The sequence below is a fragment of the Dipteris shenzhenensis genome, chromosome 30 (genome assembly GCF_047967505.1).
Source record: "Dipteris shenzhenensis isolate YYH24624 ecotype China chromosome 30, Dip_SZ_1.0, whole genome shotgun sequence".
NCBI classification, from domain to species: Eukaryota; Viridiplantae; Streptophyta; class Polypodiopsida; order Gleicheniales; family Dipteridaceae; genus Dipteris; species Dipteris shenzhenensis.
In genome coordinates, this window is record NC_141625.1 from 44,269,989 (window position 1) to 44,296,773 (window position 26,785).

A 26,785-nucleotide genomic window follows, 5' to 3' on the forward strand; every position below is an offset into this window, starting at 1 on the left:
ATAGGAAGACAATTCAAGATTTCTACACTAAATATATAATTCTGTCCATGATCCTCAAGAAGAACACCGAAGTTCACGAGATATCTGAAATAAATAGAGGGAATTTAGTGAAACTTGCTCCTTAGTTATTGTGGAAAGGGGATGAAGCATACTATAGTAGTAGTAGTCACACACAAAATTCTATTTAATCCTCACCTTAAGCCACAACCTTTGCTTATTCATGCCACACCTACTTCTTCATGCCATTGCCACCATTCCCCTCCCACCAAAATAAACCCCCCTCCCTCGTCGACCTGATGTATGTCCCCCCCTCACCATCCTGTCTCCTCCTTCACCATTGCGTCCTCCCTAGGCTTCTGAACCCCACTTGTTGGACAAACACATCCAAATTCATGCACAAAATACAGTCGCTATTGTAAGCAATTCACCACCTTCCTCTACAACATCCTAAGAGATGCCTTCCCACCAATTTTTTGGATAATAATGCACTTGAATCCACAAATAAAATACAAACTATCGTGCGATCATAAGCCATAGAGATGCCAATTCCATGAAAAAGAGAATCCTAGCATTTGGACAGATTAAAGCCTCAAACCCAAAGTACGATTAATCAACAAGCAAAACAAAGAGACGTTGATCCCCAATTACCACTTGATATCATTCCTGGGCTTCAATTAGTGTAGTATAGTAGTTCATCCTGATTATTGTGATAGAAATATGATGGCCTTCCCAAACAACTCCTCTTGATGCATTTGCTACAATGGACAACACCTCCACTTACAATAGAAATCTCATAACATACTCCCAAATGCCCTGAAGCTGCAATCAACACCTTCATCCTCAATCTTTTCAATGAATAAAATGAAAGAAAACTTGAAAACGGGTCTTACTACTATCAAACATTGCGGACTGGAGCAAGTGTTGTAGGAAAGGAGCACAAACACAATTGGAAGAAAAATATAATTTGCAAGAAGGTTGTTCCTACTAAGGAAGACAATGGGTATGTCTCTGCTACTGCAAGTCATTGCTGCAAAATTAACACCTGGAAGTACCTAGTTCAGACCCCTTAAATTGAACTATAGTGTTTTTTAGAGTTCCAAATATCTTTCTTCAGTGGTTTGAACCTCTATCCAATGTAAGTACACTTCAAGACATATTATTGACTCGTCAAGAACATGGGAAAAATGCTTCTATAGACAAAAAGCTATGACAGAGCCTCCATTTTCTTTGCAACGATTGCACAATCTATTGGTTGAACAAAATTCAAGTATATAGCTCTATTAAAGTCTACTTCTAGTAGTATCAATTCTTTCATAGTTTTAGGGTGGAAGCACGGTTAGGTGGACTAGCTTTTGCACTAAATAGCACCTTTGACTTAGCACCTAATGAGCACATAGCACTCTTCATGTACCACTATTCATGCTCCTACCTCATAACTCCTCCCCTCCCTTTTCAATTCAAAATTTCCTATGCTCCCCTGTGTTCCCCCTTTTACGAATTCTCTTGTGCTCCCCCCTCTTTTAAATTCAACTCCGCTCTCCTTCTCCTTTGTGTTTCCCTGTCTTTTCATTTCAACTCCACTCTCTTGCTTCTGTGTGTTCCCCACTTTTTTCAATTCAACTCCACTCTCATGTGCCCTGCTTTCTTCTCATCTTCCTTGGAATACTTGCAAAGCAACATCCATTACAAAGAGGACAAGTCCTGGTTCACAATCACCTGGGCACCTTATGGCAAACAGGTAATGAATACGATGGAACAGCATGGCCATATAGCTAGAAAGATGGAGAGATGGAAGCAAAGGAGGAAAGGCAGGAAGGCTTTTGTAGAAGTCAAGCCCTCGTGTGTGTCTCCTTGGTGCTACAATAACCAAGCTCAATTAGATTCCGTAAAACATTTAAATTCACTTATCAAACAGTGGGTGGTACATTTGCAACCTCAAGTTCATGCCACACAACACACACTTGATGAGGCTACGAAGTAGATGCATACGAATGAGGTTGCATCATCACTACTAACTCCACAAATAGCACAAATCCAAGGCAATCTAGAAAGACTTTAAAAAAAAAAGACAGACTGCAAGGCAACTTCTAACAGAGTGGACCACTAGGTGCTTACGAAACTACAATATGAAATGGAGCTTAATGAGAACTTGCTCTTGCTTATTATGCAACCATCAATGTCAGCCACAAACACTAAGGAATTAAAGAGCAAACTTGAACTTTGTAAGGTAATATTCATTCATGATATCAATTCTAATGCTTTGATAGGTATTGTGTATTCATTGCTTTCAACCAGTAATTAGTAACAAGAAATGGATAGTTGAAGAACGCGTATCTCAAATTACTAAGTGGTTGTTTTGTTGTGGTAGTTCAATTGTGAATATGAAGAGGGACAACTCAATGAGGCAAAGGTGCTCCTAGTTTTGTGCCAGGAAATGTTGCATGCCATGCAACCCAAACAACCATATGTTGTTGCTACCTATCGCCCTACGCCAGTAGTACTCAACGACTCTCTCTTAAGAGTCGACATCTACTCATTGTGGCCTATCATTCAGCCAAGATTAGTTGATGCTTCCTTGCAAACACATATACGATTTGTGTTGTTTTGACGAATGTGTCATCCTCAAGGCCACTGTGTGCATATGGATTGTTGTGAGATAGTTCCAGAAGCCACTAAGATCATGATTAAATGGCTAAGACAACTTTGACTGTGTCTGATATGAGTGTCATCTATCATGTTACTTGAGATATTCTTACCCCTTTGTATTATGTATACAGAAGGGGTGAGAACCTACTAAATAGTAGTTAGCAGCGCTCTGACACAACAGTGGTTACATAAAGTTAGGACTAGCATTAGAGCTATTAAACTAATACCTGCATATCCAACAATTCGAACTAGCATAGTAGATACTATTAGTTAGCACTATAACTATAGTGCTGGCATTGTTAATATCTATATGCTCATGTTAAGATAGCCAAGGGCTAGCAAGTCTATCATAACACTTCTTGATTAGCATACATCCACTAGCAGGCATTGCTAACTAGTACCATTGCACTTATACAATAGCATTATAAAATCCCGCTCAAACAAAATTGGTCAAGCTAGCACTAGTGTACTAACACTCTACTTGTTGCTAGCATTGATACTCACATTACTAGCTGCTAATCTAGCATTAGTATGATATTGTTAGGTACAAGCATTACTAAGTACAAGATAGCAGTAACATACGCGTCTAACAAGACTAGTTATATGCTAACATGATAAGTTCAACATCCAACAAGACTAGCTATAATAGCAATGCTATGCTAACATGATAAGTACAACATTGCTAAGTGCTAGCTATGGTAGCAGTGCTATGCTAACATTGTAACACTCCTAAATAGTAGTATTAGCACTAGTATGATACTACTAACTACAAGCCCACTAAGAACAAGTATGACAATAGGAGACATGTGCTAATACTACTTGCTATGGTACTAATGCTACTAGCATTGCTTGCTAAGTGCTAAGTTCAAGGTAGAGAGGGTATAAGGGAGGGGGAGGGAAGCATGAGGGGGACCGGGGGGGGGGGAAAGAGGGCACGATAGGGAGGGGGAGAGGGCAAGGCGAGTAGGGAAAGGAGGGAGGAGAAAGTTCCCCCTACACCGCTCCACGTCTTCTAAGTGCAACACGTGGGGGTTGTCTCCTTGCCAATCCTGCTCACACGAAGTAGCGTGGGAGATCCCCCACCCAGCTTGTTGCAAGAGCAAATAGGTAGGGGGTTTCCCCTCGCTTATTGCGCTGGCAACTAGGGTGGGAGAGGGGGAAGGTCAACCATTGTTCACTCCACCTATTGTGAGTGCATCAAGTAAGGAGGGATCGAGAGGGAGGAGGTGCCCCCTCCGCACCCCACCTATTTTGAGTGCAATAGGAGGAGGGAAGTCCCCCTACTCATTGCATTCACAACAACTTGGGTGAGAAAGGGAGTGGGAGACGACGGAGGTAGCTCACTCTTGTACCCTACATATTTTAAGCACTCGAGCTAGTTCAAGCCCCCTCCTACACTCCCCTTATTTCAAGCACAAAAGTTAGTGGGAGAGGGGGGAGAAGGAGAAAAAGGAGAGTGTGAAGGTGAAAGGCACAGTGGGGAGGGATGGGAGTAAGGCAATAGAGGGGAAAAGAGAGGCAATGGTTGAGAGAGGGGGACAGGGGAGGGAGCAGTGGTAGTGGTCGAGAGGGAGGGGGACGAAAGGAGGGTAGAGAGAGGGAATGGGTAGGGTAGAGAGCAATCGAGAGGGTGAAAGTGGAAGATGAGGGGAAGGGGGAGGGAGGGATGCATGAGATTGAAGGCAATGGAGAGAAGGATACAGAGAGGGAGGGAGGGGGAGGGGGGTAGAGAGACGAAGGGAGGAGGGCAAAGAGAGGGAGTAGAGATTATATAAGAGTTATGTTCGGTATGTTTAGCTTTAGGCTTTGACATTTTTTTAGTTTCTCTTTTTCTTTTGGATTTACCTTTTTAAGATTTGAGGTTTTTAGGTTTTTTTCAAGAATAACTACACTACATTCCACCGTTGTGCTAGTCCACTTTGCGTCTCAACCTATTTCTTCTTTTTGCAAAAGTATCAAGACATGGCAATAGGCGAATCATCTTCCCAAGCATTATAATACAAAAAGGATATAAATAATATTATATACAAACCTTCAAATAAATAAATAAAAATAATATAAAATAAATTAAAAGTAAAAAGATTAGAAATACAAATATGAGAAATAAATTTGTACAAAAAAGAGAGGAATCAAACATATGTTGTGGCCACTTCCACGAGGGCTATAGGAACAATGTTTGTATTGTAGCCATCTTTGGAGATCATTCTATAGTACCATTTCATGGATTGCACACATGTTGAATTAGTATTGTTCGTAATGTGTCACAAACCTTGGCATATGTGCTCTTAGATGAGCATGAGGCATGAAGTCTTGAATTCCTCTATCTTTGGGAATCAAATGGAATCTAATTGAGGTCTTGAATCTCTATTTGGAAAGTCCATGTCCCATCCAAGCAATAGAGCTTCACCTTATAGTCCATATCTCTAGAAGTCCTCCTATAGTTTCTAAAAAGAGAGGAATCAAACATATGCAAATCATAAAGTAAATAAAGAATATAGTACTCTTCTTTCTTTTTTTCTAAATTATTTAAATAATATTATTAAAAACAACATCAGACAAATTACAATAAATTAAATAAATTATACAATTATTTTAAAACATTGAAAATGCAATTAAATTGGATCATTTACATTATTTTACTATTTTAAAACATTGAAAATGCAATTAAGTTGGACCAAGGGACGTGTTGACCAAGAGTCTCACGGATGACACCTTTCATGGATCATGAGATCCACGATCTCTCATCCAAGGGCACGTGATATGCACCACTTGTGGGGCCTTCGATCTAAGCTCCCATCCAAGGGCTCTCCCAAATTGCGCGTTGGTTGGCAGCCGTCATCATGACTCCCTGCACATCCGCCACGTGTATTTGTGATTAGTTTGTCGATGTCACGATAGTCTGCCTGCTCTGTTGGATCAAGCAAGGATCCAACGTCTTAGAGATGCTCATAGCCATCCACTAGATTGTCCACGATCCAATGGATCTGATTGGGGAGATGAAAGGGGTTTCTAACCATTAGATCAATTGCGATCCAACCATCCCTACAAAGCCGTGATTCTCCCTAAAGGTTAGAGTGCCCCTTTACTTTGGTGATTCCAATACCTTGGGAGTGGGGACAATTCGTATCCACCAATGAGGAATAAAAACTCCATTCTTTAAATGGTTCAGCCTCCTCATTGGCCCAAAGGCTAATCCCATTGTTAAGCCCCTGATGCAAAAGGCCCTTTTGAGTCCAAAATTCCCCTAATGAAACAACCACCTTCAAAACCTCTCTATTCATGGGTAGAACATGTTTTTTCCTGACAAAATCTGCAATATTGTGGAGCTTTGTGACACTTGGTATCTTGCAAATATGCTCTATGCATGGAATCCATGCTACTATGGAGGATATATGAAGGCTGCAAAAAACGGCTGATAATGAGTATGTACAGACAAACTATTCCATGTTTTGTAAGCCCATAGTGGGACTTGCGAAAAAGGGCATGTGCTCTGGTCAATAACTGTTCTGTTCAGCTATCGTTCGCATAAAAGGTGTCTATATCAGATGGGTCCACATTATTATTATCTTTATATAAACAAAATTAGTTAAAGGACAAGATGCAGCTGATACTTAGCCTCATGGCCTCTCAAGCTTTTAGTAATAAACGTTTAGATCGACCAAATGGTCTTTGAAAAAGTTCTACACATGATAGGAAAGCCCAAATGAGAAAATACATAACACATTGAAAGAAAAGGGAGACTAATACTGATAACGTACTGTACAATATTGCATTTCTTAAACCATGCTTGTATCTGTTTACTCTGCTGAATGGTTAACAGCTCTGATATGCATCAAAGACTTGATCTGGACATGAATGCTCTCAAACAAACTTTTTGATTGGCCAACCAGCAGCTCTTGAGGATTTTAGCCAATGGTGCAAAACTGGACAAATATCTAGGAGGATGACCAACTCGTCCAAATCTTTGGTTTTTTTAGAGAAGCGTAAGCTATGCCTGGCACCATTAGCTGTACTCTAAAACTTGCTTATGGTACCAGCAGCTCTTGAGGATTTTAACCAATGGTGCAAAACTGGACAAAATATCTAGGAGAATGACCAACTCGTCCAAACCTTTGGAAACCATTACGGGTTAAGAGAAGCCTGAGCTATGACTGGTACCATAAGCTGTACTCTAAAAATTGCTTATAAAAATTGCTTATAACCTTCCCTGTCCTAGACAGAGACAGTGATGTGATATTACTCCAGATGGAAAAACAAGCTTGTTACCTCATACGTGGGCTTCAAAGCAGTCCTGCTGCTGGCCTCCAATGACATAAGCTGTGGTTCTTAGTTCCAGTGGATCTGTCAACCATCAGCAGATTGTGTACGGCCACCTTGCATATGTTGTCTCATTAATGTAAAAGCTTCTTCTATAACTTCTCTATCTTCATCACGCAAACCTGCAAGACGCAAAGCACTGGAAAACAAAAATAAAGAAAATAACTGGTTCTGGAAGGAGTCAAAAAAAAATACAGCACGATTGCCTCGCATGATGAAAGATGTGTTCAGTTTTTAATGAACCTTCCTTGCTAAGATGCACTAGAAGGGACAATAAATATAATACCTGCTCAGTTTCAACAATGATATAATATAGCAATTTCGACCATTGGGATTGACGGGTACTTTAAAATGCCTGACTGCTCTAAGCATTTCAATGGCCTCCATTGTTTTACCCTAAGGAAGCAAAGATGTGTCATGAGAGATGAGCCTCCAATAGCCAAGATAAACATGTGCAAAAAATAACGAAATAAGACTTGACTGTGGACTAGCTCTTGCAGAGGGAGTTTCATGGGTTAACATGTACAATGCAGATGCAAATTGGAAGGTCTCTGGCAAAATCTGCTGTGTATTTCAGAATTTCTGAGTGATCACTGCAGATCCGAACCCTTGCATCAGCTTAGCACTGAATATTCATTAATTAACATTGGCTGAATATTGACAGGTCATGCTTAGCCAGAGGCACGTCTTGTAGCTTCTCTACAATAATTCATTTTTTCAATATGACCAGGAAAGTGCAGAATGCAAATGATACCTTCTGTTGGTTAAGACTTTATCTTCTACCTCTGATTTCCATTTTACAGGTTCTTCATAGCAGACACGAGATCAACCAATCAATTAGGTGAAGCTCTCAATCATTTTGATGATCAATGAAAATTACATTACCATAGATAAATATTTGACTATTTAGTGGCTTACAAACTGTGAAATTCTTTGCATGTAAACATGCACCTCTATTAAGAATACATTTCTATTAAGCACCTCGGTGTTGTGGAAGCCGCATAGGCTCTAGCTGGTATCACCTCCTTGTGTAGTGTATACAGATTTCTACTCCTAACAGTTAACTCCACAGACAACTTTTAGAAAACATCTCAAACTATAAGCTTGGTACTATTAGGCAGACTCCAGATGGGAAAGCTACACTTTCAAAAGTCATCCACCTTCTCAGTTGGGAGGATGACTGATCCCATGAGCTCATACTAATGCAGTTTCCTGCCCAAATTTTTGCAGCCTCTATTACCAACTACAATGCAATACTGTGAGCAACAAGCCTGCACAAACAAAATTATATTGACCTATGAGCTTTATAATTACGCCAAATGATTCTGGATAGTCTGAAGGGAAGTAAAAGAAAATGGCGCCCATGTAATCCAGGTTCATCCTACAATTTCACTTGCATAGACCATATTCATGACTGCATAAACGTTGTGACGTATATTAGATTATCACAATATATCATCAACAGGTACCACAAGGATGAATTGTTATTCTAAGTGCCTAAAATATTGGATATGCTGATGAATTCAGTTGCCAGAAAATGCCAAGAATTATCACATTTTACTGATTCAGAGGGAGACAAGATTAAATCACCATATGGGAATAAGGAGTGGCTTCTCTCAAGAACCTCAGTATATTGGATTATGAGTTTAGGATTGTTGCAACAAAGACTGGACATGGAATCATGGAGTTCTCACCCCATCTGAGGCACCCTCATAGCACCTTCTACGTGCATGCATGCATGCATGAGTGCATGTGCACTCCATCACGAAGGAACATGCATGCATCAGCACTAGGGATGCACTTCAGTGAGTACATAAAGCGGCCAGGTATGAGAGCTTTATACAAGCCATGATTGTTTCAGAAGGGACTCACTCCACCCTGAATCACATACTCGCTCTATGGCTATTGTTGAGGTTGCCAAACACCAACATCAACGAGTGTATTGCTGTTGTGTGCACCTATGCAAGGCCCGATTCAGCGTTGTGAGCTCCTCTCATTTCACTACTTGATGTCATATGAATGTTCAGTCATAGCTTCATATGGAAGGGTCACAGGCAATTTTCATACCACAAAATGTTGTCAATGAGATAATTAGCACTACGGGTGCGAAACAAGGGCGCCTTTTCCCCAACCTCTGTGGGCTCTACATTGATGAGTTAGTATGCTTGTGTACATACAAAGTCTTGTTCCCATCTTGCTATACCCATCGGATGTAGTGCTACTCTTAGACATGGCAAAGCTCCTACAAATGCATCTACAGTGGTATAAGAATTCTGCAAAAATGCACATGCCATGGGCCAAGTCCAGATGTCATCTCATCCGAGTTTTAGGTTGAGGCACATGGCTAAATCTCAATCATGAAAACCTGCCGAGAGTTGATATTGTGTAAACTATTTAATGTCTAGGAGGTAGACATTCAGAAGGAGACTGAGAAGATCAGTGATGTGCTGCCCTCTTTCTTTTAGAGATCACCTGACTCAACTTGGAAAGGCTCGTGAGGATCATAGGCCAACAAAAACCAACAATCACATTTTTGTTTTATATAGCCTAACATAGAGCGGACATTGCAAGATCCGAGAGGCGGCTCCCACTCGTCAAAGATGCTAAGACTCAAAGACAACCACCCTATGTAAAATTGCCATATAGCCTCCTTAAGTAAAGGAAAATTCAAGAATACATTTCAAAGTACGCTCAAAATTTGGTTATCATCACTGGGATCAAATAGATTGCATTCAAATATAACAGCTTCGAAGACATTATGGAAAGCTTTCAAATCAGACAGACTCATAAACCCTTCATAGAAGGGCCAAAATGGGCGACCCCTATATCCTGTTACACTGTCTATCTTATTCATCTCTTACAAGTTGAAAACCTATACTAGCATTCCCATAGATCTCTTGAATTTGAGTTTAAAAAAGTAACAAGAATATAACATGTTCCAAATCTTGTCTGTTACTGTTAGGATTTCTTTTGCAACAGACAACATTCCTCAAGAGCCTCGGTAGATTTGAACTCTACAAGAATGAAGTGGAGAAAGCCTACATAACTTCTGTATCTAATTGAGATGCGATGACATAGAGACACACTATTGCAACAGATCGGAGAGTAGTAGGAGGTGACAGTGCCATACCAATGCAGACTCGGGCACTGAAGTAGATCACTCATGAGAGTGGACCAAAGCCATGCCCCTCCTGAAAGAGGCAGTGGTATCATCTCCCGGTCTCATGGTAGTCTAGCTATATCTCGACCTCCCTCAACATGCATAACTTGCAAATTTATAACTCCCTGGGTATACTTGCAGCTCTCTCTGCCTCAATCCTCAACTGATGAGATGAGACCTGCATGCGTCCAATGGTAGTTCTCAATGCATGTAAGACTGCTATGCACTCAACATACTGAGGTCTGATGATGGAGTCCATCATCTGATACTCTCAAGAAGTGGTTGTAATAGAACTGGATCTTGGTGGGAAACTCTTGTTCCTCACTACAAGTCTGCGACTAAGGAGCTAAAGGAGATTTGACCGTATGATACGATTAATCTCATCACATGGGATCAACTTGGGCGGTGCATCCATACTATACTGAAAGGGGGAAGCCAGTACATCTAAACACCGTGATTGGCAAACCATGTGGATATGCATGCATGCAATACTGTATTAAACTCATTCTTTGCTAGCCATCTAGATGACTCTAGTGCCAACCTCGGTAGTCTCTAGTGGGGTAAAGCCCAAACTCTATGGAGTAATGTCAAAAAAATGGCATCAACCTAGAGAGGTGTCATGGCAAACTCTTCCTGTGCTATCTGATGAGGGATTGAGGGCTTACTTCAAATCATCCTAGATCCCATAGTCAGTCGTAGCCACTAATAAAGAGAAATCTTCGAAAAAAAATAAAAGTTTAAAATTGATGTTTTATATATAGTTAGTAATCCACAAGGGTGGTGCTTTTGGGAGACAAAAGATGGGGGCAGCATCTTGCAGCTGTCGTAAGGCAGCATGGAGAAGTCTCGAACAGTCTAGAATAGCCTAGAGCAACCATGAAGCAGCTTCGAGCAGTCTGGAGCAAGCTAGAGCATTTGAGAGCAGCTTGGGAGGGATGGAACAGCCAGCCTACTGAGCCCTCTCAGTCCCCCCTCCTTATAGGGGTGAGAAGGGGGCTCCCAAAGAGGAAGAAGGCCGTGAAGTAACTTCAAAATGGAAAGGATGGGCAAGTAAAGGGTGAGAAGGACAAGTTGTAGGTGCAAGCGGAAAGGCTATGTGAATCATAGACAGGTGTCAATTTCCACAGTTTCTGGCCTTTTCTTGCAGATCCTCGTGCACTTATGTAAATTTTTAATATTTTGCAGCAAGCAGGTGCAAAAAGGATGCAATAAATGTAGGTGAATGGATTTTGGCAGGTGCAGTCTGCAATATCGACTGGAAAAAATGCATTAAAAGCCGCTTTCCCATTTCTTTTCCTGCATCTGATACACTCTATGAGGTCATGAATGCAGTTGGGAACCAGAAATCTGCAGAACTTAGAAATTAGAGCATTGGATGGTGATTTTCTTCACACGTTGATCAGGAAAAAAAAGGAAAGACAACCAGGAATTATGTACTTCACCATGTCAGATAGCTGAGACTTCATAGGGATCAGCTGCAATGTGGGCTCGTAGATGATGAGCTTATGAGCCAGGTTCCAGAGCAGGTGTCTTTGTATTAGGCACCGAGATAAACCCCCCACAAAAACTGACTGAACATGGATCACACAGACTCAGAGAGAGCCAAAAGACTACACAGCCCGAAACAGATAAACTTAGAACTGAACTGAACTTTCCCCCAAAACTCAGAGAACAGTCAGCCTCAGAATACTAAAAACTCACAGCCCACACTCCTAAGTTTCCATCAAGGACAACAGCTTGTAACTCCCACAAAGCTGCAACAGCGCCACCTCCTCTCCTTCTCTATCACTACCCAGCTCGCTTAGGACAACCATCATCGACGAAAGGTCACGTTCCATTGCACCTTAGCCTGCAATTCCTTGGTCACTCTATCTCTTTGCATACGGAGTTCATGGAGTCTCTGTTGCCCAAAGTCCTTCAGCTAGCAGAAAACGATACACAGCTATGCCTCAAGCTGTCCTAATCGATGAATCATCACCAACCATGCACCAACCTCAAGCTTCTTTCCTGCTATCTTCATTTCTCACGGAGAGCTTAGCTCACATGTATAGCGTCACCCGCACAGCCAGGTAGCTTCCTCAATCAGACCAAAAACAGCCTTTCCATACGATCTCAGCCAGACCACGCATTGTCTGCATCAGCTCACGTGCAAACAACAACTGTCCTGCCTGTGTGGTAGCCATGCTCAGCCAACTACAAACAGCTCGCTATTTCTGGAGATCTCCAGCGCCAAGGTCTTCTCAGCGCACACAAGCTCACAAACTCCCTTACGTGAAGACAATCAGCAGCATCCGCAATTCTCTCCCATTCGATCTAAATTCACCATGTAGCTGTAGCCCAGGAGCACCCAAAGCTTATCCTTTCCAAACCTAGAGTCCCTTTGTGCCAAGCATGCAGTCGGAAATCCCCATCCCATCACATATCTAGGCCTTCACTTGATGGGCGCTCAGCCTTTCGCTTATGCACCCCCTCTCTTTCGTCTACGAGACTCTCCAAATCTGGTCGTCCAGCCTTCTCTTCAAGGAGCCCCCCTTGCATCGTAGATCCTTCCAGTGTAAAACCGAATCAGCTCCCAGCCGCCATCTTCACGTAGCTCCAGCTCACAGTCCAGAAGCTCCGCTTCATCCTTTCGCATAGCCACCTTGCATGCACACATTCCCTTCCAGATTTTCCAGCCACGTCATCACGTAGAATTTACCACTCTTCCATTTAAAAAATGCAAATATCCCCCCAAGGCACATTAAATGCACATTTTGGACCTTTAGTCACACAATTCCCACACATTAGCATGCACATTAAAGCTTGCATGCACCCCCGTACACACACATGAAAAGCCCCTTGACATGGACACCAGAACATATCAAATTCCTGTAACATGCAAGTGCACATTGACTCAAGAAAATATAAAAAAACCCTTCATAACTTGACTTTACATGACCCTAAAAACATCTCATTTGACCACACACTGGACACCCTTGCTCTGGAAGTCTGGTACAACCACATTGCATTTCATCATTCCCATGAAGTCCCTGCAAAACATACTTTATTGTCTCAAAAGACTATACATCAGTCCATCATGCTTGTGAAAGAAAAATCCACAAATGCCAAAAGCCCACACCTACCCTAGATGTGTACAACTATGTGCCTACCCACAGCTATATACAGTGCTCAAAAACTTGATACAGGTTTTGTCCTATCATTTTGCCCATCCTCAGGTCTGCAGACAGTCATGTCTTGCAGATAGGGGTATATAAGATTTGCATGTCTTCAAAGATATCCTCATCCATGAGGTCTTCCGGCTTGTCAAGTTTCATCACAATAGGTCCACAACTACCTATACTCATGATCCTATGAAAGTATTTCTTTAGTTTAAAGCCATTGACTCTATTCTTATGCTGCTGACCATCCAAATTCTCAAGTTGATATGAGCCATTTTTGAATTTCTTCGTCACACGAAAAGGTCCATCCCATTTGGTCACAAATTTCTTCTTAAAGGTAGAATCCAGACTACTGTTGTATCTCAAAACTAGATCACCCTCCTCGATTTTCTTATCCCTGAATTTCCTGTTTGCTCTCTTGTGATTCTCCTCTTGAATCAAAGCATAATGTTCCACCGCCCTTTGTCTGTCTAGTTGTGCTTCATGCAAATCCAATAATCGGTTCTGGAAAGTAGAATTTGAATCCTCGTTTATCTTCAACATAATCTGCTGTAATTTCCTGCGTAGCATCATGTGCATTTACATTCTTACCTCTTTCAATATGCTGGAGTGTCCAAACATCCAATCGATTTAACAGTTTCTTCACCGCGCTTGTCCATCTCTTCAAATGAACATGCTTAACCTTCCAGACACCTAAAATTTGCTTCACAACCAACAGAGCATCTCCCTTAATCATGAGTCTCTTAATACCTAGACTAATGCTTCAAACCTTCGAAGAGGGCTGCATATTCAGCTTCATTATTACTGCTGGCTTCGAGCTGAATTCCCATTTTCCGAATCTCCTTTCCTCCAGGATCATAAATGACAATTCCTCCTGTACTTTTATTTAAACTTTTTTGGTAAGATCCATCAAATACCAAAACAAATGCATCCTCTAGTACTTTTTCTTCATTCATGTCAGTCTTCTTCTCCACATCTTCAACTAAAATAGGTCCTTCCTTATAGGCGAGGAGATCAGCCAAGGAAGCTCTGGTAGAGTTCTTAACCAAAAAGGTAAAAGAGTACTCCTGTAACTCTACTATCCATTTAAGCATGCTCCTGAGATGTTTGTACTATTCAACATATGAGGCAGTAGTGAACATGAAATGAGAACCACAAAAGGCCTTGACAATAGATAAGATCGAAATCTCCTACAGGCATACAAGAGGATAGCCAAGACCAATTCAGCCGTTGAATACTTCCTCTCTACTTCACTCTTCACCCTGCGGCATAATAGACTGGCCTCATATATTTGGAACCCTCTCCCTGCTACAAAAGGATAGCACCAATAGCATCTGGTCCTACAGACGGATTCACATAAAAAGTCCTGGAATAATCTGGTGGCTTTACACTTGAAATATGAGTCAAGGATTCCTTAACTGCCTCAAACACCTCTTCACTCTCTACCGTCCATTTCAGAGGCTCAGATTTTACTACCTGCTGAAGAGGATACAAAATCTGAGATAACATATGAATAAATCTTGACAGATACTTCACCTTTTGGAGAAAGGTATGCAACTGCTTGGTATTCTCAGGAGAGGACAACATAACTAAAGCTTTTACTTTACCTGGATCTCGCTCAATCCCATTCTCAGATACAATATGCCCCAATATTTTAATGCTGGTCTGAGCTAACTGAGTCTTCTTAGTAATTAATTGACCACCATTATTATCAATCTCATAAAATACCTGATCCAGCTTGCCACAGTGCTCCCTTCTTCCACTGTAGACACACATGTCATCAATAAACACTTTACAAAATTTATCCAAGAAAGGTGATAAAATCAGATCTGAATTCTCCTGATAGTCCGAGGGGCCGTTGGTAACTCCAAAAGGCATTTTCCTGTAACAAAAACAGCCCCAGGGGATAATGAAAGTAGTCTTGATTTGATCTTCATGGGCTATGGCTATCTAGAAGTACCTTGAATATCCGTCACACAAGTTGTACATTTCATGACCCGCCACTTTATCAAGAATATCATCCAGAAAAGGCAGAGGATAGTGGTTTCTCTTTGTCACTACATTCAGAGGTTTGTAATCGACATAGACTCTCCATTTGTCTACACCTTTTTACACTATGACCACAAGACTTATCCAATCAGAGTGAACTACATGATAAATTATTCTTGCCTTGAGAAGCCTATCTATCTCTTCCTTCAGCAATCTCTCTGTTCCGGGCTTAATCTCCTTATTTTCTGAAAAACAGGTTTGGCACCTTCCTTTAGCTCAATCCTCAGAACTTCCTTGAAATCCCCTGATCTCCTCATAAGAGGTGATAAAGAAATTGGCGTATTTCTGCAACATCTTCAAATATTCTTCTTTCTCCTGAACATTGAGATCAAGATTCAATGATTGCTCAATCAACACTTGGGCTGATTCTTGAGAACATTTGGGCTCCATTACATCCTCGATAACCTCAAACCTATCCACCTCTTCCTCACTGAACCCTGCTGACCCCACAAAATCTACCTGTGAATCCTCATCTACCATATCCACCAATGCTATTGTTCCTTCATCACTTTTTGAAGTCACCGAGCTCTCATCCTCACTGCTGGTTCTCTCTTCCTCTTTACTTGCTGAATCTGAAACTTCAGCCCTGCTTACCATATCGAAATTCAATTTCTTCCCATTCATATGTACAGAAAAGATTCCTTTCTGCCAATTCTGAATTGCACCTACCTTCCTCAACCACGCTGGGTCTTCATTGGGCAACCCGTGAAATCGAGGAAATTCATGAGCCATCTCTCCTCTTGACTAACTTATCTCAAACACACTCCCAACCAGAAATACCACCCAACCTCTTCTGGGAAGAAAACAAAATGAACACTTTACTGAAAAAAACTTACCCTGCATCTGACTTGCATTCTTCTTCCTAAGAGCAATCACTTTCAAAGCCTTTTGAACCTTAGCACGGAGACGTATCACCTGAAGTTCAACATCAAGACATCATAGTTTCAATCCCTAACCACACAAAAATTCAAGCAACATTCCCCAGCCAGTCTTCTGGGACGTTTTGTCTTGAGTACCCAATCTCAAATCAAAACTCCTCCTGTCCCCAGCAGGATCACCAAAAAGATGATAAGGAAAAAAAAGGAAAGACAACCAGGAATTATGTACTTCACCACCTCAGATAGCTGAGACGTCATAGGGATCAGTTGCAATGTGGGCTTGTAGATGATGAGCTTATGAACCAGGTTCCAGAGCAGATGTCTTTGTATTAGGCACCGAGACAAACCCCCACAAAAACTGACTGAACATGGATCACACAGACTCAGAGAGAGCCAAAAGACTACACAGCCCAAAACTCAGAGACAGTCTGCCTCAGAATACTAACAGCCCACACTCCTAAGCTTCCATCAAGGACAACAGCTTGTAACTCCCACAAAGCTGCAACAGCGCCACCTCCTCTCCTTCTCTATCACTACCCAGCTCGCTTAGGACAACCATCATCGATGAAAGGTCACGTTCCATTGCGCCTTAGCCTGCAATTTCTTGGTCCCTCTATCTCTTTGCATATGGAGTTCATGGAGTCTCTGTTGCCCAAAGTCCTTCAGCTAGCAGAAAACGATACACAACTATGCCTCAAGCTGTCCTAATCCATGAAACATGACCAACCATGCACCAACCCGACGGAAGACACTTCTAGCAATAGCCCTGCTATCTTCATTTCTCACGGAGAGCTTAGCTCACATGTATAGCGTCACCCGCACAACCAGGTAGCTTCCTCAATCAGAAAAAAAACAGCCTTTCCATATGATCTCAGCCAGACCACGCATTCTCTGCATCAGCTCACATGCAAACAACGACCGTCCTGCCTGTGTGGTAGCCATGCTCAGCCAACTACAAACAGCTCGCTATTTCTGGAGATCTCCAGCGCCAAGGTCTTCTCAGCGCACACAAGCTCACAAACTCCCTTACGTGAAGACAATCAGCAGCATCCACAATAGCCCTTCTCTCCCATTCGATCTAAATTCACCACGTAGCTGTAGCCCAGGAGCACCCAAAGCTTATCCTTTCCAAACCTAGAGTCCCTTTGTGCCAAGCATGCAGTCGAAAATCCCCATTCCATCACATATCTAGGCCTTCACTTGATGGGCGCTCAGCCTTTCGCTTATTCACCCCCTCTCTTCCGTCTACGAGACTCTCCAAATCTGGTCGTCGAGCCTTCTCTTCAAGGAGCCACCCTTGCATCGTAGATCCTTCCAGCGTAAAACCGAATCAGCTCCCAGCCGCCATCTTCACGTAGCTCCAACTCACAGTCCAGAAGCTCCGCTTCATCCTTTCACGTAGCCACCTTGCATGCGCACATTCCCTTCCAGATTTTCCAGCCACGTCATCACGTAGAATTTACCACTCTTCCATTTAAAAAATGCAAATATCCCCCCAAGGCACATTAAATGCACATTTTGGACCTTTAGTCACACAATTCCCACACACATTAGCATGCACATTAAAGCTTGCATGCACCCCCGTACACACACATGAAAAGCCCCTTGACATGGAAACCAAAACATATCAAATTCCTGTAACATGCAAGTGCACATTGAGTCAGGAAAATATAAAAAAACCCTTCATAACTTGACTTTACATGACCCTAAAAACATTTCATTTGACCACACACTGGACACCCTTGCTCTGGAAGTCTCGTACAACCACATTGCATTTCATCATTTCCCATGAAGCCCCTGCAAAACATACTTTATTGTCTCAAAAAACTATGCATCAGTCCATCATGCTTGTGAAAGAAAAATCCACAAATGCCAAAAGCCCACACCTACCCTAGATGTGTACAACTATGTGCCTACCCACAACTATATACAATGCTCAAAAACTTGATACAAGTTGTGTCCTATCAACGTGTGGTTTTTTGCTTGGGCAATTTATGCGATGAAATGCAGACAATTTTGCAGAAAATTGCACAACGCTGCAAAGAAATCGCAAGTGCCAACTGTAGATCTCCAGCATAAAACCTTCTATTACCAAGATCTCCAGCATAAAACCTTCAAAGAATGTTGAAGAGAAAGGAAGATATTGCCGAAGGTGCTGCTGAGAGAGAACATACAAGATATGAGGAGCAGCATGGGTTACTGTATATCCTGTACTCTTACTAAAAAGGGAAGGCTTGTCTCCAGACACACCCAAAATAGACCCTGAATCCATCTCAGGTTTCAGCAAGAGTAAAAGTGCAACAGAATATCACACTTGATCTAATCTGCAAAAGAAGACTGGAATTTATCTTAAAAGCAAGGGACATTAAATGCCTCCATTCTGACCAAATTTGTGTATATAGATATTCTAGGCAATACCTGCTCCAACAAAGCATTTCCACTTCCTGCATATGCTGCAATGATAGAATCATCATTTTTTCCCTGTGAAAATGACTATTGACAAGCATAAGCAGGTTTATATCAGTAACTCATATTTTTACAATGGAGGATCTTCATTTCAAACAAAAAATTTATAATAAGAGCACAATTATGTAAACATATACCTTCATAAGACTAGAATCTATCCAATCTTAGAAATTGATATTTTCTGTAAAACGAGAAAAAGAACAAAGGAAAGAGAAAGACAAATCATGTAAACACTCATGTTTACTAGATGATTTGACCCTAGGGGGCCATCATATTTACAAGACCACTTGGCCCTAGTTATAGAGCAGGGATAAGGGGCTGCAAAAATGAAGAGGAAATGGGAGAGTGTGTGTCAAATACTTGGTTCTCCATTTTCTATTGCCTTGATTCAGGATTGCAAGCAGGTGCTCTCTCGCATCAAATGGTCTCCCCATCCTGCTTCTATAGCTTCATCGCTTCGAATGGAAAGCCTTCACTGGAGTGCTGTTTTTTACTCTCCTCTTGCTGTACAGGGTAGATACTCAGGTGCATATTCTCTCTTTTCCGGCAGCATGCCAACACTACAATCTTGGGATGCATCATAGACCCACATGGAAAGCTATTGCAGATCTCTTACTCCCTTTGGTTCCGATTCCAACATTGGAAGTAAGAGACACGCTTCAAGATTGGCATCTTCAGTCTTCAAGTCCAGGATTATCCTCTCAGCCTTTGCATCTATTGACTTCCTGTTGGGATATCTCAAGGTGTATGCCTCAGGCACACCTTATGTTTCTATGTGTGAGTGCTAGAGGCACAGTTAGGTGCCCACAAGCACAGTTAGGTGGTGGAAAAGCCACATAGGATGATTGAGTGAATCTAGGAGCAGATTGAGGAGATGATTGTGGAGCTCTGAGGTCATCAGTGATGTCAGTGACCTTGTATGAGGTGCCTACTTAAGGACCTCTTTCTTCTTCATTCCATAAGCAAGTATTCTGATTTTGTGTCCACTATACTCTTTCCTTTCAGTGTTCCAACATGGTATCAGAGCCATTTGATCCTCCTTGAGCCCATTTCTGCCACATCATCATCATCTTCTTCTTCTTCTTCTTCACCATCTCTCCCTCTTCTTCAAAAATTTTGCTTGAGCTTGTTCTCCTTCAATCCTCAACCATTTCCCACACCCTTTCTGCTGTAGATCCCTCTTGTTAGGGCGAACTTCGGGCTGCAAGCAATTGGAGAACAACCCGCGCTGCTGGTCGCCATTGCAGAAAAGTCGTCGATTTTCTCTTCTGCGTTTTCTCTGCACCTGCTCTGTCTTTTCTTAATTCCTTCCAGGGCAAGCTTCTACATACCTAGAGCTACCTTGTGCTGAAATCTGAGCAGCAATGGCTGCATATTGAAGGAGAAAACAGAGAAAAACCAGTCGACTTTGTTCAAGAAGGTGAAGGCGACCTGACGCGTTTTTTCGCCTCTTCTTCCCAGAGGATCTACTGTGGTATACCAGCTTTCTTTTGCCTCAGAAAGCCCCCTTTCTTTTGCTTTGAAGAGTGTGCTATGAGCCCTCCAAGTTCAGCTCTCTAGTTTTGACAGTTTTTACATGCTTTATGCATGGAAGCTCTCTTTTGAATACCATGCTGCTAACATCTCTTTTTAGTAGCCTGCTCAATAACTTGTACATATCTTCAACAAACTGGTTAGTAGTAAAAAGACTCTCTCATCCAAATGTTCTATAGAAGTATGTAAACACTAGCACACATCATGATTTTCAAATGAAGACTTGTTTAATTGAATTAGTCTTCTCTCCTAACACTTCTATTTATGTTCAATCATCCTATAATAGCTCTACATGGAGGAGAAAATCCTTCATTCTCTATCCATTCTCAACAAGGGATGTACATATTCTCTATCCATTGCACAAATTCCTACACCTACCAAAAGTGTTGCTTGAATGGATAGCATTTGCTCATTCGCTTTGGGAATTTTAGCCAATAGATTAGGACATTTATGACATGCATGCCCTAGCTTATGTTTCTTACCTTCTTTAATCAACCTCTTCTTCTCTTCATCAATTATGGAAGGAAATGGCGCCCATCCAAGACATGATTGGCTGTTAACATTTTGTACAATAGCTTTCTCGTTTCCCTTATGAAAGGGTTTACAAGGATTAAACTTCCTCTTAGCTATTTCAGTTAATTTAGTGAGGTCTCTAAGAGTGGTTGGGTTGAACATTTCAACCTTATTCCTTACTTTCGATCTTAGGGCTACTAAACATTTCTTTCTTCTATCTTCCTCACTCTTTCAAGGTAACTCTAAGAGAGTTTCCAAAACCTGGCTGTAAATTCACCATTACTTCATTGCCAAATTGCCTTAAACCTTTCCTACCACAAGGTCAATTCCTCTTTATAACTTGGAGGCATGAAAGTGGCTTTCAGCTACTCCACCAACTTAGCCCATTCAAGGATAGGCTCTCTACCCATTTGTATCAACGATCACCACATCAAAACACCCTTTTGTAGATGCAATGTGGCTTCTTGTGATGGACAAAATACAGCTCAAAGTGGTGAATCCCATTTAGGATCTTATCAGCCTCCCTTGCTCCACCATATTTAGGGAATTTAATTCTCTCTTATGGTTGAAATCTGACCTTCTCGAAGCAAAATTCAAATCTTTATTTCCAAAATTCAGCACTCTCTTTGTCATTATGGACTGGTCAATCATGTTGCTAAGCTGAGAAACCAGCTTATCAACAAAGACTCTTCTTCTCTTCTCCTCGCATTAGGATTATAATCCGTGTGAGGGAGAGGGATTTTGAGTTAAGGGTCTAAATTCATCACCTTGCTGTTGGGTGGACTCATTTCTCCTCTCATTTCCAAAGGAGAACTCTCTATCAAAAGATTCTTATCGGAAAGAGGAAGGTAATTCTGCTCATGCGTTATTGTAATCAAGATGTGTGTAAGTCTCATCTAATCTATCCTCTTCAGGAGGTGGCGATGGTGTTCTGTCCCTCTCTCCTTCAAGTAGTGGAGAAAAAGGGACAAGTTCATTTTATATTCTCTTCTCCTTCCATTCTTTCCTTTTACAAAAAAAAAAAAGAGGTTTATTTTACATCAAACGTGATAGAGGTTTATTTTACATCAAAAGTCAGAGAGTTTATGGTACTTATTTGACTCTCCTTCAAGTAGTGGGGGAAAAGGGGCAAGTTCATTATTATATTCCCTTGCCCTTCTATTCTTTCCTTTTACAAAAAAAAGAGAGGAAATGACTTGCTGTAATTTCAAAATAGAGATTTATTTTACAGCAAAAGTCAAATGCTATAGAGTTGGTTGTACTTATCCGACTCTTGCTTCTTTTGTGTCGAAAGACATCTGAAATGAGCTCTTGTTCCTTCTCTTTTTCGCTCTTCCTCGTCTATTTGTTGTAAACTGGTACACTCAATCTGGGGTGCTTATTTTGAGTGACTCGTAGGTCGATGATGGCTTTTGATTGCACCGATGGCTTTTGATTGCACCACTTATGCGCTTGGATCAAAGAGCAGTGGTTTTGTTTTTTCCAGGTCGTATGCCTGATGCAACGGTTGTGATGCAGTGGTTAAAATCCCTGCTTTGTTGAGGGTTGCTACAAAGCGGAAAGAGGCATTTATGAAGATATTTTTATGGGGTTCCCAATATAAGCAAAAGATTTTGCTTAAATCTCCACTCTTTTTTAGCAATCAATTGGTGCTTGTGTATCCTTGGATGCCTACCAGAATTATAAATGTCTACTCCCTCATAGATGCCCAGTATGGGTTGACGTGGTTGATTTGCCATTATATTGCAAACTAGCATTGCCTTACTTGGCTGAAGCTTTGGGGAAAATGATTTCCCCCACGTGCTTTTGGCGATGGAAATCGCTTGTGTTTTATGGGACAACTCACAAGCCCACTCCTCCACGTGGCTCGGCAGGTTGATATGGCGGCATGCCATCATATCAGGTTTTCTTAAAGTTGAAATGGGGTAAATTTGCAGGCTCATGTTTTGAACGTGGTAAATTTGCCCACATGCACTCTGCGGCAGCTGCACACCCGCCGGATGCCACCTGCTGCAGAGATAGGCAACTGATTGACTCGCACACTGGCTGGCTCGTTTGTTCGCAAAGTGCACTATGCAGCCAGGGGTTTTCTTAAGGTTATTATGGTGGATGAGCTACACAGACAAATGCTTTTGGAACATTCGCCTCTTTTTTTTGGGCAACAAATGGTGCATGTATTGCCATGGTCTCCCACAATGGATTATCAGGCTTTAATCTGACACAGATGCCCGGTCTGGGTTGAAGTTGTAGACTTCCCACAATGCATGGCCTCACTCGTGCCTAAAATTGCAGCTTCTTTAGGCAAAGTGCTCTGCCCACCACGGCCTAATGGCAATTCAAATCGATTTTGCATTCTTTGGGATACTGATAATCCCACACCAGACTCTTATTCAGTCACGGTGAATAAAGTGGACATGGGAAGTGCCTTTTACAAACTGAAATGGGGATTATTTGCAGGAGCTTGTTTTGACTGCAAAAAATTTGGACACATGGCTTCACAGTGTCCAATGAATCAGCATAAAATGCCTCCTGCTATTTTACCGGTTCAAATGCCTACCAAGGATGCTCCTACTTCTATTGCAAATAAAAACAAAGGTAGTAGACAGTTTTCTAGAATTCAGGATAAAGGCAAAGCTCCAGTGGTTTCAAATGGGAATGTTTTTCACATTCACCTCCTGCTATTCAACCCTCGACAAAAGGACAGAAACCTGTTATATTACTATAAATATCTGTAAATATGACTGCTCATATCAAATGTTTTACACTCAATGTCCAGGGCATGTGTGATAGTAGGAAATGGAAAACAGTGTGGCTGTACATCAATAGATTTCAGCCTGACATAGTGGCATTACAAGAACATAACCAACATGTCTATGCAGGAAAGACAGGACACTACTGTGGCTATGGCATTTTCTATGCTGGAGAGCACTCTTTCTCAGGGTTGGTCATTTTGATCAAACATGAGCTCCAACCAGTTATTGCTTTAAATGACCACAAAGGCAGATGGCTTGTTCTTCAATGCATTATTCGAGGAGAGGTGTTTGAATTTGCCTCTGTTTATGCACCTCAATCCTCTAGAGAAAGAACTGAAATTTGGGATGCCATGCAACAATATCCATGGAGATATCATGCCTTTATATGTGGGGATTTTAATAATGCTCCTCAACAGGGAGACAATACCTCCAGACATACTCATATGTTAACCCCTGAAAGGCATGCATAGTCTCAATTACTGATGCATCTGAATTTGGTGGACCTTTGGAAGGAATTGCAGCCTTTGTCACCTGGATACACATTCCAACATAATGCTCTTTCTTCTTATCAGGCACGTCTGGATCGATGGTATAGTATAGCTCCGCAACAAAATGGGGATTTTACATGCAAAATGTGGATTGACTATGCCTTTGTGCATTCAGATCATGCACCTCTATGGTTGCGGTTATCCTTTCATGATATGCCAGATGATAGATTGCCACAAAGGCGCCATCTGATCGTGAACAATAGCTACTTGCAACATGCTGTGTTCAAGGCCATGGTTACTGAAGCATCTCACTCTCTGTCTTCTCGCAGCCATGTTCATATTGATGATGCCTGGGATTCTTTTGTTTCCAAAATGCAAGTTGTGATAAGAAGTTACGGCAAGTCTTACATGAAGACTCTGAGGGAAACTATTGCTCAGGCCAAACTTACTTGTCAGGATCTCACTGAACTCAGCCATCTTCGTTCGTTGTCCCTGCATGAGCAAACAACACTATGCCAAGCCAGACATTGTCTTCAACTCAATGATCATAGAAAACTGGCCAAATGGGAGACTAGAGCCAGACAAAGAGCCTTTACACATAAAGGCTGCTCTTCCAAAGAATTTTTCAAAAGCTTGCATCAGAGGAGATTAAAAACAGAAATTTGTAGGGTGCTTATGCCTGATGGATCATGGACCACCTCGCGGCCACAGCTTACTTCTGTTTGTGTGCAACATTTCTCTCAGCAATTTGGTTCTGCAGTTCCTCCCTCACAGCAAGCTTTGGTTGCACGAAATTTGCTTTTACAGCATGTTTCTCCTATTATTTCCACTACTCACGCTTTGGAATTGGAGGAACCTTTTACTGAGAGGGAACTGTCAGATGCAATCAAATCTTGCGGCAGATGGAAATCTCCAGGATGGGATGGTCTTACGGTTGAGTTTTTTCTAGAATATTGGCCTCTTTTGAAGCATACATTGCTGCATATGGTGAATTCTGCATGGCAAAATCAGAAAATGCCAGACGCATGGAAGAGAGGTATTGTTAAACTCCTTCCAAAAAAATAAATCTGTGAATCTTTGGCAGACTGGAGACCTATCACCCTTATGCCAGTCATTTACAAAGTCACTACAAAAATGATTGTCGATCGGCTAAAGGGGTTTTTACATGATGGGTTGCATTGTGCCCAATATGGCTTTGTCCCGCGTAGGCATATCACAAATAACATTGCTAATGCCTATGTTGGAATTGAGTATGCCAAATACACGCAGCAAGATGTTTTATCATTGCAAGTTGATATTGCCAAAACCTTTGATATGGTTAAATGGGATTTTATCTGCATACTTTCAGGGGATATTTCTACATCCTGGACTCTTGGCTGTTCTGTTAGGCAAGGATGTCCCCTAAGTGCTTTACTTTTTGCAATAGCCACTCATCCAATGCTTCAATATCTGGACCACCTTTTGGACACTGACCAGTTGCATGGTTTGGAGATTACTGGCAGTCGCAGCCTGATCGCTCAAGCATATGCTGATGATTCATTCTTTACTCGAAAAAATACTCGGAGTGATCTGTCCATGATTATGCAGGCTCTTTCTACATATGGATTGGCTGCTGGTCTTCGGGTCAATTTTCAAAAATCAAAATTGTTGCCGTTGCATCAACAGGAATGGCACAGTCTTCTGTGGCCTGGGGAAATTGTCCCCGCTTCTCAATTTATTCGACATCTCGGCTATCCTCTAGGTTGGGAACTCACCCGTTCCCAACAAACTGATTGGATGTTGACAAAGTTGATGGCAAAACTTGAATATTGGAAGCTTGCAACTTGGCCACTACATGTTCATTTGCGAATCGCACAATCCATTTTGATCGCATACATACAGTTTTATCTGCCTCTCATTATGTTTACTAAGGCAGAGCTGAACTCCTTTATGTCAGCTATCATGGAAATTTTCTGGTGTGCCAAAAATGGCAAGAAAAGTCTCAGATTACTCTCTATGCATATTCTCTGTTCTCCAAAGATGCACGGGGGTCTGAACATTCTCAATATTCACATGCATTTACTTGCTCATAGAGGAAAAATGATGTTGCAGTTCATGCAAGGAGATCAGCCGTGGGCTTTAATGATCCGCTCTCTCTTATTACATATTCATACTTCTGCATTTGGGCATTGGCAGCCAACTCAGTGGGATTTCATATTTGGCTCTATCCAAGGCAAGATCAGAGGCTACCCTTTTGTTTCTCACCTGCTTCTTGATTGGAAACATATCTTATCCCACTTGGAATGGCATGGCCGAGACTCTTTGTCGGGAAACTCTTTGAGGGCTGAATATACTTATTGGTCTAAAGTATTCCACCCTTCTTTGGCCATTCAAGAACCAAGACGTTCTTACTTTCTCTTCTTTGGCCATTCAAGAACCAAGACGTTGTTACATGCCTGCTGGGCGGACCAACCAAGAATCAAAAAGGAGAGACTTGGTCCGCGGATCAGCCGGGGCTATGCCGCTCTTGCCAGGATGGAGCGACAGTGCTACCACTCCCACTTCCAGGACCCACGGACCAAGTCTCTCCTTTTTGATTCTTTGGTCCGCCCAGCAAGCATATACGGTAGCCCGTGGTGGGGAGCCGACCTTTCAGACACAGAGTGGGCTCGAGTCGAGCGCCTACAGATACTGATGTTTGCTCGGATGATCCGCAATAAAACCATCGGTACCACACCAGATCATTCTAGCAGAGTTCGGCGCCTCACCCCTACAGCTCGATGCGGCTTTCCAGGCTATCACTTATCTCAACAGAGTCAGGGATTTCAGCTCCTCCTCCGACGGT

At 41.8% G+C, this 26,785-nt stretch overlaps 1 protein-coding gene across 5 annotated transcripts in view; it reads right to left on the bottom strand.

The window, feature by feature from the left end:
* Positions 1-6,350: 6,350 nt before the first annotated feature.
* LOC147882185 (ALBINO3-like protein 2, chloroplastic) overlaps positions 6,351-26,785 on the bottom strand; it is a 134,273-nt gene continuing 113,838 nt past the window's right edge. For 2 of the 5 annotated variants that reach the window (XM_087401814.1, XM_087401812.1), the window contains 3 exons: positions 18,627-18,701; positions 7,250-7,359; positions 6,351-7,102 (listed from right to left, as the gene is read on the bottom strand). In XM_087401814.1, the coding sequence (XP_087257940.1) occupies positions 6,991-7,102; positions 7,250-7,359; positions 18,627-18,701 (297 nt within the window). In that variant the 3' untranslated portion in view covers positions 6,351-6,990. Of the gene's footprint in view, positions 7,103-7,249; positions 7,360-18,385; positions 18,471-18,626; positions 18,702-26,785 lie in introns of those variants that run through there. The other 3 variants (XM_087401813.1, XM_087401815.1, XM_087401816.1) reach the window with 3 other exon arrangements.